General features: G+C 50.6%; 1 protein-coding gene across 1 annotated transcript; it reads left to right on the forward strand.

The window, feature by feature from the left end:
* The first annotated feature begins 6,447 nt into the window (after nucleotides 1-6,447).
* LOC112466458 lies at nucleotides 6,448-7,782 on the forward strand. The gene has a single exon (XM_025034551.1). It carries the CDS (start codon nucleotides 6,448-6,450, stop codon nucleotides 7,780-7,782), a length of 1,335 nt encoding a protein of 444 aa, XP_024890319.1.
* The last annotated feature ends 3,968 nt before the right edge of the window (nucleotides 7,783-11,750 follow it).

Consider the following 11,750-nt stretch of genomic DNA (forward strand, 5'->3'; position numbering starts at 1 on the left):
GCGTATGCCCCTATTTGGGGACCTCGTGATTCGGCAAAATGATTATTATTCGCGCGGCACGCGTGGTTCGGGCACTTGGTGCCTGCGCTCTGAAGATTGTGTGTGGCTCGACTGTTACGTTAATGTGTGCGTTACCGCGATCCACGCACATACCCAAAAGACAAATAAAAACCTTATTCCCGTCGGGCCGGGCATCGTCATGCCAAAAAGGGAAATTAATAAGTGTGGATCGGGAGAGAAGAACTTAAGTGTGTAACGATGCACCCCCAAACCTGCATCGTTCCGGCAGGAACATCACGCCGAGGCCACCCCGCCGACCACCCGCGGGGTGAAGAACGGGCACGATGTGCCCAGCATATTTTATAATCACCGCATACGTTAGGAAGTCCGCGAAGGGACTTAAACGCGGCAACCGCTTCACCGCGCCGAGCGGTGCCGAAGACGGCCGAAGACCGCCGAACGCGATTACGGCGTCGGGGCGCCGCGATCCCCGATCGTTCCGCCGCACCAGCCCGGCGCTCGCGATCGCCGTCGCTACCCCCACCACGCCGCGACGCCGCCGCGACGCCGCTGCGACGCGTATAAAAGCCCGGCGTCGCCGGCACAAGGCGCGATTTCCGATCATCCGTCTTCCAGACAACACCGATCCGGAATTCCCGCACGAAAGCTAATCCGAACGAAAGGTAGAGCGCCTCCGGCATTCTCTGTCTTCGCCGAGTGTGTCTCGGCTAGCGACCAGCTTTTCGCTCCCATCCGAATCATTCGAAGCCGTCCAGATACGAAGGTAGAGCGCTTCCGGCATTCTCTGTCTTCACCGAGTGTGTCTCGGCGAAGGACCAGCTTCTCCTCTTCCAAATCACCCGAAGCCTGTCCGGACAAGACGGTAGAGCGCCTCCGGCATTCTCTGCCCTCGTCGAGTGTGTCTCGGCCGACGACCCGCTTCCGCCGCGTTATCCACGCTTCGCGATCCATATCGCCGCCGCGCTTCGCGCCATTTTTCCGCGCTCCGGGCCGCGCCAGCCGGGAAACCGGCGCCGCCCGTGCCAATACCTGCCGTCACGCGATTCGGTCCGCGCGAATACCAAAAGCAGCGGCTCCGCCCCGCACATACCGCGAGTTACCCTGCGCCGCCCGCGACCAAACCAACGTCGCCTCGCATGCATCGACCTATGTAAATGCCGCGAGCGCAAACTGTAAATAATCATAGAATAAATTTAATTCTTTTCTTGTAACCGAAACGCGCCTTCATTTCGCCAACTTCGCTCTCCGTCTGCTTCTCCGCACCTCCTTCGAACCCCGGCCAACCGCGAGCTCGATCCGCGCTTCGAAGACAGGTTGTTTTAAGTGCTAGGTGCGCCGCTGCTCGGCGACCGCTGTCGCATAACTTAATCCCAACTTACTCGCTATTGCCCCGTGCAGGTCTCCTCGCCGGCGTAACCTCGCGCTTTCCCTATCGGGACGCGGAGTTTTTCGTCTTTGTTCTCTCGGATGATCGAGGCGTCGCATGCGGTCGCAACGTCCGAATCACGCTTTCGCGGGTTGTCGCCCGAACTACATGTCCGGGTGTTCAGATCGCGGCGCTTTCGCGTATGCCCCTATTTGGGGACCTCGTGAGTCGGCAAAATGATTATTATTCGCGGGGCACGCATGGTTCGGGCACTTGTTGCCCGCGCTTTGAAAATTGTGTGTGGCTCGACTGTTACGTTAATGTGTGCGTTACCGCAATCCACGCACATACCCAAAACCAAAATAAAAACCTAATCCCAGTCGGGCCGGGCATTGTCATGCCGAAAAAAGAAATTGACTGATGTGGATCGGGAAGGAAGAACTTAAGTGCTAGGTGAGCCGCTGCTCGGCGAACGCTGTCGCATAACTTAATTCTAATTGCGCCGGACGGATAAACTTAATCTGTGGAACAAATGAATAAAATAAATATCCAACTTAATAACGAAAAGAAGTTTGTGCTCCCTAGGTAATTCCGTCCTCGGAGCGCTCGCGAAAACTTAATCTATAGCGGGAATGTCCCTATCGTCCCCTGAGGTCTCCTCCCCTGGAGATGGGCTGAGGAACTCGTCAGATGGCTCGTCTTGTTCGTCCCGCGCCGCTGTACGCGGCACCACCGTCAACGTCAGCGTCAGTTGGTCGACACGGCGCGTGCGGTTGCAAGGTCTTCTTGTAGAAACGCTGTGATCACATCCATATGGTCCACATCCAAGTCATATTTGGCCGCAAGAGCGAGTAGAAGTCTAATAGATCCGTACCTCACGACTGGTGAGTAGGTTTCTTCGTAATCAATGCCTTTGACCTGTGAGTAGCCTTTAATGACAAGACGAGCTTTATGTCGTTCAATTTCACCGTTGGAGTTTTTCTTCCTCTTGAAAACCCATTTGCTCTTCAAGGCCTTTCGATCAGCCGGTAGCTTGGTTAGTGTCCATGTACCATTTTCCATAAGAGATCTGTATTCTTCGGCCATAGCTTTTTTCCACTTAACGCTATCAGAGCTTTCAAAAGTTTCCTTGATTGTAACTGGATCAGTCAAGGTCTCATCAGTTGCCTTGTAGCTCACGTAGACAAACTTTTTTAGTGCTGGTTTTCTCGAAGATCTCCTCACTTGCTCGGCGGGTTTCTGGAGTGGCGCGGTTATTTGGCGTTCGTCATCTCCGTCATTGTTGTCATCGCCGTCATCGCCGTCGTCTCCGTCATCGCCGTCATCGCCGTCATCTCCGTCATCGAGTTCCGATTCCGACGAGACGGTTACGATTGACAGGGAATCTTCTTCCTTGGGCAGTGCCCCTACTTCATCGAGGACTTCTATGTCGTTGACTGGAATGCTGGTCTCGCCCTTCATTTTTTCCTCTTCAGATTCCCTTTTCTTGCGATCACCTTCCAGGAAAACGACGTCTCTGCTCTTGATTACTTTTCGTGACGATAACTGGTATAGACGATAGCCTTTGGTTTCTTCTAGGTAACCAAAGAAGATGCATTCCTCTGATTTCATGTCCCACTTCTTCCTCTTTTCTTTTGGCACATGAGACATGGCACGACATCCAAATACGTGTAGATGCGATAAGTTTGGTCTCTCACCAGTCCAAAGCTCTTCTGGAGTCTTGTGTTGAAGCGCCCTCGCTGGAGAACGGTTTATCAAATAAACCGCGGTCGATACTGCCTCTCCCCAGAAGCTAGTGTCTAGCTCTGCATCGGCTAAGAGGCACCTGACTCTCTCCACTATGGTACGGTTCATCCGCTCAGCGAGCCCGTTCTGCTCAGGCGTCCTAAGAATCGTAGTTTGGTGACGAATTCCCGATTTTCGTAGAAAGGCTGAAAACTCTTCATTTATAAATTCTTTCCCATTATCCGTGCGGAGAACTTTTATTTTATTTTCCGTTTCATTTTCTACCATGCTCTTGAAGTCCCAAAAACATTCCAAAGCTTGAGACTTTGCCTTGAGAAAATACACCGAAGTTCTTCTTGAGTAGTCATCGATCAGTGTCATGAAATACTTTAATCCACCTATTGAAGTCTTTTACATTGAACCGCACAGGTCCGAATGCACTAATTCCAATGGTCTGGATGCTCTTTTCCCCGATCGAGGAAATGGTTCTCGGTGTTGTTTGCCCTTCAAGCACGTAACGCATGGCTCATTCGTAGGATCCTCGAAGCTAATACCCACGCCATATTTGTCCCTGAGTAGCTTCATCCCGGACCGTCCAAGATGTCCCAGCCGTCAATGCCACAGTGAACTCTCTTCCTCTTGTTGACCACGGTAGAAGACCATGGACGGACAATCAAGACGATATGTGTCATTGATGCGAGACGCCGTCGCCATCGGCTCTTTACTTTTGTCCGTTATCACGCACTTCTCCTTCATAAAGGTTACAGTATAACCTTTTGAGGTTATCTTACTGACAGAGAGAAAATTCGCTGACAGCTCAGGTACGTACAACGTGTCCTTGATCTTCAATTGATCCGTTGAGCCGTTGACTTGAATTACCAGATCAATGTCTCCCTTGCCCTCCACCGAGAGTCTCGCGTCGTTGGCGACCTTGATCTTCGTATTCTTACACTTTTTCAATTTTTTGTACCACTCTCGATCTCTCGTCATGTGGGAAGACGCTCCGGAATCGATCAACCAACCTTCTGCTTTTTCCGTCGCATTTCCTGTGAAGAAGGCTTTAGGCTCATTTGTCTTCTTATTTTTCGACTTTTTCTTTTGAGGACATTTCGGCGCTATATGACCGAATTGATTACAAAAAAAAACATTTTACCTTTTTCTTCTGCTTTTGCTTACTGAGAAATGCAGTATCGGACTCGCTACTCTTTGGCTTAGCACTGCCACTTCTTACCTCCTGCAGAAGTTTCGTTTTGATCATTCATCTCCGGTAATTGGCATACCAGAGCTTTCAAGCCCATTATCATTGGCTTGTAACCGTCCGAAAGCTCCGCGAGCAACAACGTACCGATCCACTCGTTCTTTACCTCCAAGCCTACGCCGTTGAGTTGATGCGCCGTCGTGATGATCTGATTGACGTATTTCTCTACTGAACTGCAATTTTCAAGTTGCGTCGTAACCAATTTCCTTAAAAGTCCGACTTTTCGTGTTAAGCCCGTGTTAAGGAGCGTTGTAACCGGGCCGCGAGGCTGACTGCGACGCGTCTGCTGTCAGTCTCGTGGCACGGATTCGACCCGCACGGGGTTGATCGATCACGCTCTCCTGTGTGGTCGATCACGCGTTGACGCGACCCTTTGGGAGAGGTGTGCGGGCTCTCGGGGCCAGAGCGAGCGATCGCGAAACTAAACTCGATTCGTACACGTTAGCGGCAAGTTCTCTCCGCCTCACAGCCGAAAATTTGTGCGTGGTTTCTCCACCGTTTAAGCGCGGCATCGCCGCCAATCTTTCGCCGAGTGCGTGAGTGATAGACAATCGAAACGTAATAATCGAGCTTAACCCGAAGTTTAGCTCCGGACTTTTGTCGACAAGCGGGAGCGGTTGCAGTCCGTCTCGCGGCCAAGAGTTCGTTTGCTCCGTCCGCGGAGCGTCCGGTCGACGCACGGCAAGATCCGAGTCGCGTTGCGACAGACCACCGCGTCAAGATCGCAGATAGAATTCTGGCCACAACAGTGTCCGTGTAATAAAAGCTACATTGTGTAAATAAATCGCGTGACCAATTGACGAGTTTTCATTCGCCGCCCTCACCCTCGTTTCGCACTCTATCTGAGTGGCTCCGGCATTCATCGCGCTCCGACAAAATCAAGTCAAGCACGAAACATCTGGTCCTTCGAGCCGGATCGAAACGAGATTCACGCGAGTTCGCGGTGAGAACGTTCACGCGTAAAGTCAGTGCAAAATGGCTGAACTTCGGGAACGGCAAACGCAGTTGATGCGAGGCGTCGACCGTGCAGTAGACAATTTTCGAAAAATCGGCAAGAAAAATCTTACTCCTGCCAAAATTCGAAATCGAATCCGTGCGCTAAAAGACATCTGGGTGCAAGTTCAAAACGGGCATTTCGCCCTTCTTGCCGCCACCCCAGCTGCTGACCGTTCTGCTGACGACTACTTCCGGGAATCGCAGTACGAAGCTTGTGAAGACGCGTACCAGGCTGCCTCTGACTACATGGCCGAATGTCTCGAGGAACTGGATCCTTACGTGAGTCCGAACCAATCATTCGAATCTGGACATCATCCGCTTGGATCATCATCCGCGTTTTCGCTGTCTCACTTACCGCCAATAACGCTACCGCCATTTAACAGAAATTACGACGAATGGGAGAGCTTCCGAGATTGATTCATTTCGCTCATCATTAACAATAAAGATTTGTCGAATTTTTTGCGCATGCATTTCCTTGTGTCGTGCTTAAAAGATCGTGCCCTTGATTGCGTCAAGGATATTAACGTCACGGCAGATAATTTCGCGATTGCATGGAACACGTTAAATACGCAATTCGAAAATAAACGCCGCCTCATCAATGTTCATATGTCGACGTTGCTCAATTTGCCGGCGGTCGCGCGTGAATCCGCGGCCGAGCTCCAAACCCTTCGCGACAAAATAAATACTGCGGTCGCCGCTCTGAGCAAGTTGAATCGCTCACCCGAAGAACTGTGGAGTGACATATTAGTCAATCTCGGTTCGTTGAAACTCGATACGGTAACACGCAAAGCGTGGAATTTAAAATATAGCGAGGAACGCACTCCTCCGACATATGAAGATTTCAGTAAATTTCTTGACAATCGGATTCGCGCGCTTGAGGAAGCTCCCCCATTCTCCCGCCGACAAATCAAAACCATCGAGCGTACAAAAAATTAACAGTGCGGCTGCATCCGCGCAGTCGCCACCGCAATGTTCATTATGTAAATTGAAGCATCAATTCAGTGCATGTCCGCAGTTCGTAAGTAAGAGTCCGAGTCAACGGCGCGATTTAGTCAGAAAAGAAAACCGTTGTTTCAATTGTATGAGAAAAGGTCACGCCGTTCAAGCGTGCTCCAGTAAATTCACTTGTCGCTTGTGTCAACGTAAGCATCATACGACGCTTCACCTTGACTCGGACTTTCAACCGAAAGCTCTAGACGTCGTGCCGACGAGTCCGCTGTCCCAGCCCGACACGACAACCAAAGAAGAAGTAAATTCACTGTTTACATTCTCAAATGCTACCGCGCGCGTACATGTATTGCTCGCTACGGCTTGGATAACGGTCGGCTCGTCGTCAGGTCGTTTCGTCACGGTTCGAGCACTGTTAGATCAAGGGTCGGAAATGACCTTCATCACAGAGAAACTCGCTCAATGTTTGCGCTTGAAGCGAATTCGCTTGCCAACAACTATTTCGGCAGTTGGTTGTGTCAACGCCGGGACATACCGCTCCGCGGCTACAATCACAATTTCTCCGCGTGATCGCACGGCACCGGCATTCTCGACGACCGCGTTGATTTTGAAATCTTTAACGTCATACATTCCACCACGCGTGGAAACTGAGCTCACTTTGAGTCATCTCGCGGATCTTCCATGGGCAGATTCTGATCCCATGAGCACAGATCCCATTCAAATTCTTGTTGGCGCTGATCTTTACGGCGAGTTGATTCTCGACGGCCTCCGGAAGGGAGCCACCGGCCGACCGATTGCTCAGAACACCGTGTTAGGTTGGATTATTTCCGGACCTATGGCCTCCTCTCTAGTCTCGTCACACACGTCATCAAGCCCATTGTCAAGCACTCCTCCGTTCGTGACCTCACATTTTTGTTCTCAAGGCGAATCACTCGAAGCCGAGTTACGCCGCTTCTGGGAAGTCGAGGAAATTCCCCGATCTTCCATTCTTAGCCCGGCTGACGAACAATGCGAAGAGCATTTTCGTCAAACCCATTCGCGCTGTCCGGATGGTCGATACATGGTTCGTTTGCCGTTCAAAACCGGCCCTCCTATCAACATCGGCCATTCCAGAGCCATTGCGGACAAATGTCTACAACGCCTCACTCGGAGGTTGCAACGCAATCCGGAGCAGCAGAAAGAGTATTCAGATTTCCTGCGGGAGTATGAAAAGCTAGGTCATATGCAAGAAGTACCGCGGTCTCAAATAGATAATGCGCAAAACGTTTACATTCCCCATCATCCGGTCATTCGTGAAGACAGCGTGACAACTCATTTAAGGGTTGTATTCAATGCGTCGTGCTTGACTGCGAACGGATCCTCCCTGAATGACCACCTCCTGACAGGACCTAAGCTTCAACAAGATCTGCCGGCTGTCTTATTACAATGGCGACAATCTCGATACGTGTACACTGCGGATATTACATAGATGTACCGGCAGATTCGTGTCGACCCCCGCGACAGCAATTATCAAAGAATATTGTGGACACCTAATCCCTCAGACATTCCTCGAGAGTATGTGTTATTAACCGTAACTTATGGTATGATCTCTGCGACATTTCTAGCGTTTCGCGTTCTCATTCAACTTGTAACCGATGAAGGTCACAAGTTCCCACTGGCTGTCATCATCCTTCAAAGGAAATGGTACGCCGACGATGCCCTCTTCGGCGATGACGATCCTATACGATTACGTCAATCTCGCGACCAGCTTTAAGCCCTCTTGCGCTTAGATGGATTCGAACTAAGAAAATGGGCGAGTAATTCGTCTGAGTTACTGTCCGACATCGATCCTGCCAACCACGGCCTTGCCTGTAACAAAAATCTGCAAGACGACGAACGCGTCAAGGTTTTAGGCATCAGCTGGGCTCCATCTCAGGATCACTTTCAATTTCGCGTAAGCCTCGATCCAAAACTTCCTCGTACTAAGCGGGCCATTCTGTCCACGATAGCCAAACTATTTGATCCGTTAGGATGGGCCACTCCCGTTATTGTCACCGCTAAAATTTTCATGCAAAGGCTATGGCGCCTCAACCTCAACTGGGATGATGACATCCCCTCCGATGACTCCACTCGATGGCAATCTATTTACACGAATCTTGAAGCTCTCAACCGCCTGCAAATTCCACGATGGACAGGTTATGGATCTGACACCATACGTTGTGAGCTCCACGGATTTGCTGACGCATCAACGAGCGCCTATGCTGCCGTTGTATATTTAAAAGTGGAAACGTCGTCGGGCCGAATTGTTATCTCGTTGTTAACGAGCAAATCTAAATTAGCTCCGGTCAAACCAGTGACCGTACCGCGCTTAGAATTGCTCGCCGCGGTTTTGCTAGCGCGATTAATTCAATTTGTCCGACGATCTATAGTCCTCAAGAACTCTGATTGCTTCTGCTGGATTGACGCCAAGATCGTGCTCGCCTGGCTCAGCCAGCATCCGTCAAAATGGAAGACATTTATAGCCAATTGAGTCCATGAAGTTCAATCACTTCTTCCGCATGTTTCATGGCGACATGTTCCTACAACCGACAATCCTGCTGATTGTGCCTCTCGCGGCTTACTGGGACATGAGTTATTGGAACACGCCCTATGGTGGAAGGGCCCTCCATGGCTTCACTTTCCCCAACGTTATTGGCCGCGCGAAGATTCAACGGATCCTTATGAGACAGAACTCGAGCAAAAGCAAGTCGTTTGTCAAGTCGCGACACTGGTTCCCTCTTGGGATCTTGACAAACGCTTTTCGTCGTGGCCCAAGTTGATCCGAGTCACAGCGCTCATTTTTCGATTTGTCATTCATTGCCGTCGAATCAAACGCGACGGCCTCCCGTCCCCCTCTCCTGGTTTAACTCTGTCCACCAACGAGTGTCATCAAACAAAAGTCTTTTGGCTTAAATCAATACAAGCGACGTCATTTTCCGACAAAATAAAGGTGCTGGCCGCTCAGCAACCCCTTGCTCGAAAAAGTTCATTACTCTCTCTTTACCCTTTCATGGATCAAGACGGTCTCCTAAGGAGACCGGAGAGTAGGAGGTCGCTTAAAACATGCTCCCATCCCCGATCGCACGAAACACCCTATCATTCTCTCCGCTCATCCCCTCGTGTCCCTTATCATACGGCACGCTCATGTGCGATTGCCCCACGCCGGTCCTCAACTCACGCTCCTAACATTGCGACAAGAATATTGGTTCCTCCAAGCTCGCAAGATAGTAAGATCCCTCATTCACAAATGCATGACGTGCGCGCGAGAGAAAGCCGTAGCTCCTCAGCAACTTATGGGAGATCTCCCCTCGCTGCGAGTTTCTCCGCCAACTCGTAGCTTCCTCCACTGTGGACTCGACTACGCAGGACCTGTTCAAATACGAACTTCGGGAAGTCGTGGGATCAAGTCGTGCAAAACGTACATCGCGTTATTCGTGTGCCTCGCTACAAGAGCGATTCATTTAGAGTTAGTCGGAAGCTATTCCACGTCATCCTTTTTGGACGCGTACATTCGTTTTTGCGCTCGTCGAGGATTGCCGGCGTCGATGCACTCGGATAACGGAACCACGTTCGTCGGCGCGAACCGCGAATTAACCGCCGCGTACAAGGCGGCTGTCTCGGATCCGAATTTTCTCAATTCTACGGCGACCGACCACACGCAGTGGCATTTTCTCCCTCCGTCAGCGCCTCATTTTGGAGGATTATGGGAAGCAGGAGTGAAAAGTGTGAAATATCATTTACGTCGCGTTATAAAAAATTATACGTTGACCTTCGAGGAGTTCTCCACACTTCTCTGCAAAATTGAAGCATGTCTTAATTCGCGTCCTCTCGCTCCGCTGCGAGACGACCCTCATGAGTACGAAACATTAACACCCGGTCACTTTCTGATCGGGTCTGCAATCACCGTTTCTCCTTCTCCTTCCTTCTTAACACTAAATGAAAACCGGTTGTCTCGATGGCAACTCGTGCGTCAAATAGCCGAGCGTTTTTGGAAGCTGTAGCAAAGCGACTATATAAACACACTCCAGCAGCGGGTCAAATGGCACCGAATTCAGCCTCCAATTCAAATCGGGCAACTAGTCTTATTGCGAAGTAACGCCCTACCACCTTGTAAATGGGAACTCGGTAGAGTTACTCAATGTCACCCTGGCACCGATGGACTGACACGCGTTGTAACGGTTAAAACGGCCACATCGGAGTATAATCGCCCTATCGTCAAGCTCTGTGTCCTCCCGATCGACTTAGAAGGCGTCTAACTGGACACCCCTGCGCTCATATTCGTCGCCAAATTATCTCGGTCATGGCGGGCGGTCCGAGCCACCGCACTGGCGCCGCCATTTAGCATTAAGCAACCTGTAAATAATTTTTGTACATAATTTAGATTTAAGTTGTAGTATCTTAAGTTTCTTGTTAACCTATCGATCGCCTCACAAGACCCACTCAAGGGTCACTAACGTCGAAACCTCTGTTTCGAGGCGGGCGGTATGTTAAGGAGCGTTGTAACCGGGCCGCGAGGCTGACTGCGACGCGTCTGCTGTCAGTCTCGTGGCACGGATTCGACCCGCACGGGGTTGATCGATCACGCTCTCCTGTGTGGTCAATCACGCGTTGACGCGACCCTTTGGGAGAGGTGCGCGGCTCTCGGGGCCAGAGCGAGCGATCGCGAAACTAGACTCGATTCGTACACGTTAGCGGCAAGTTCTCTCCGCCTCACGGCCGAAAATTTGTGCGTGGTTTCTCTACCGTTTAAGCGCGGCATCGCCGCCAATCTTTCGCCGAGTGCGTGAGTGATAGACAATCGAAACGTAATAATCGAGCTCAACCCGAAGTTTAGCTCCGGACCTTTGTCGACAAGCGGGAGCGGTTGCAGTCCGTCTCGCGGCCAAGAGTTCGTTCGCTCCGTCCGTGGAACGTCCGGTCGACGCACGGCAAGATCCGAGTCGCGTTGCGACAGACCACCGCGTCAAGATCGCAGAATAGATAGAATGATAGAATAGATAGAATAGATAGAATGATAGAATAGATAGAATAGATAGAATGATAGAATTCTGGCCACGACAGTGTCCGTGTAATAAAAGCTACATTGTGTAAATAAATCGCGTGACCAATTGACGAGTTCTCATTCGCCGCCCTCACCCTCGTTTCGCACTCTATCTGAGTGGCTCCGGCATTCATCGCGCTTCGACAAAATCAAGTCGAGCACGAAACAGCCCGTATCATCGAATACTTCCTTTAATTTCTCCCAAGCTTCTTTCGGCGTCTTAGTGCTTTACAGGTGAATGTAATTCACAAAATCCACTGAAAGTATTATTTTAGCCCGCGCACGTATACACTTTTTCTTGTCTAAATTCACGCCACGTACACAGTCCCACAGGTCCTCAAGTTCCAAGTAGCTTTGCATCGCAAACTTCCATGTCG

Source organism: Temnothorax curvispinosus, unplaced genomic scaffold (assembly GCF_003070985.1).
Source record: "Temnothorax curvispinosus isolate PA1 unplaced genomic scaffold, ASM307098v1 QBEX01016206.1, whole genome shotgun sequence".
Taxonomy (NCBI): domain Eukaryota; kingdom Metazoa; phylum Arthropoda; class Insecta; order Hymenoptera; family Formicidae; genus Temnothorax; species Temnothorax curvispinosus.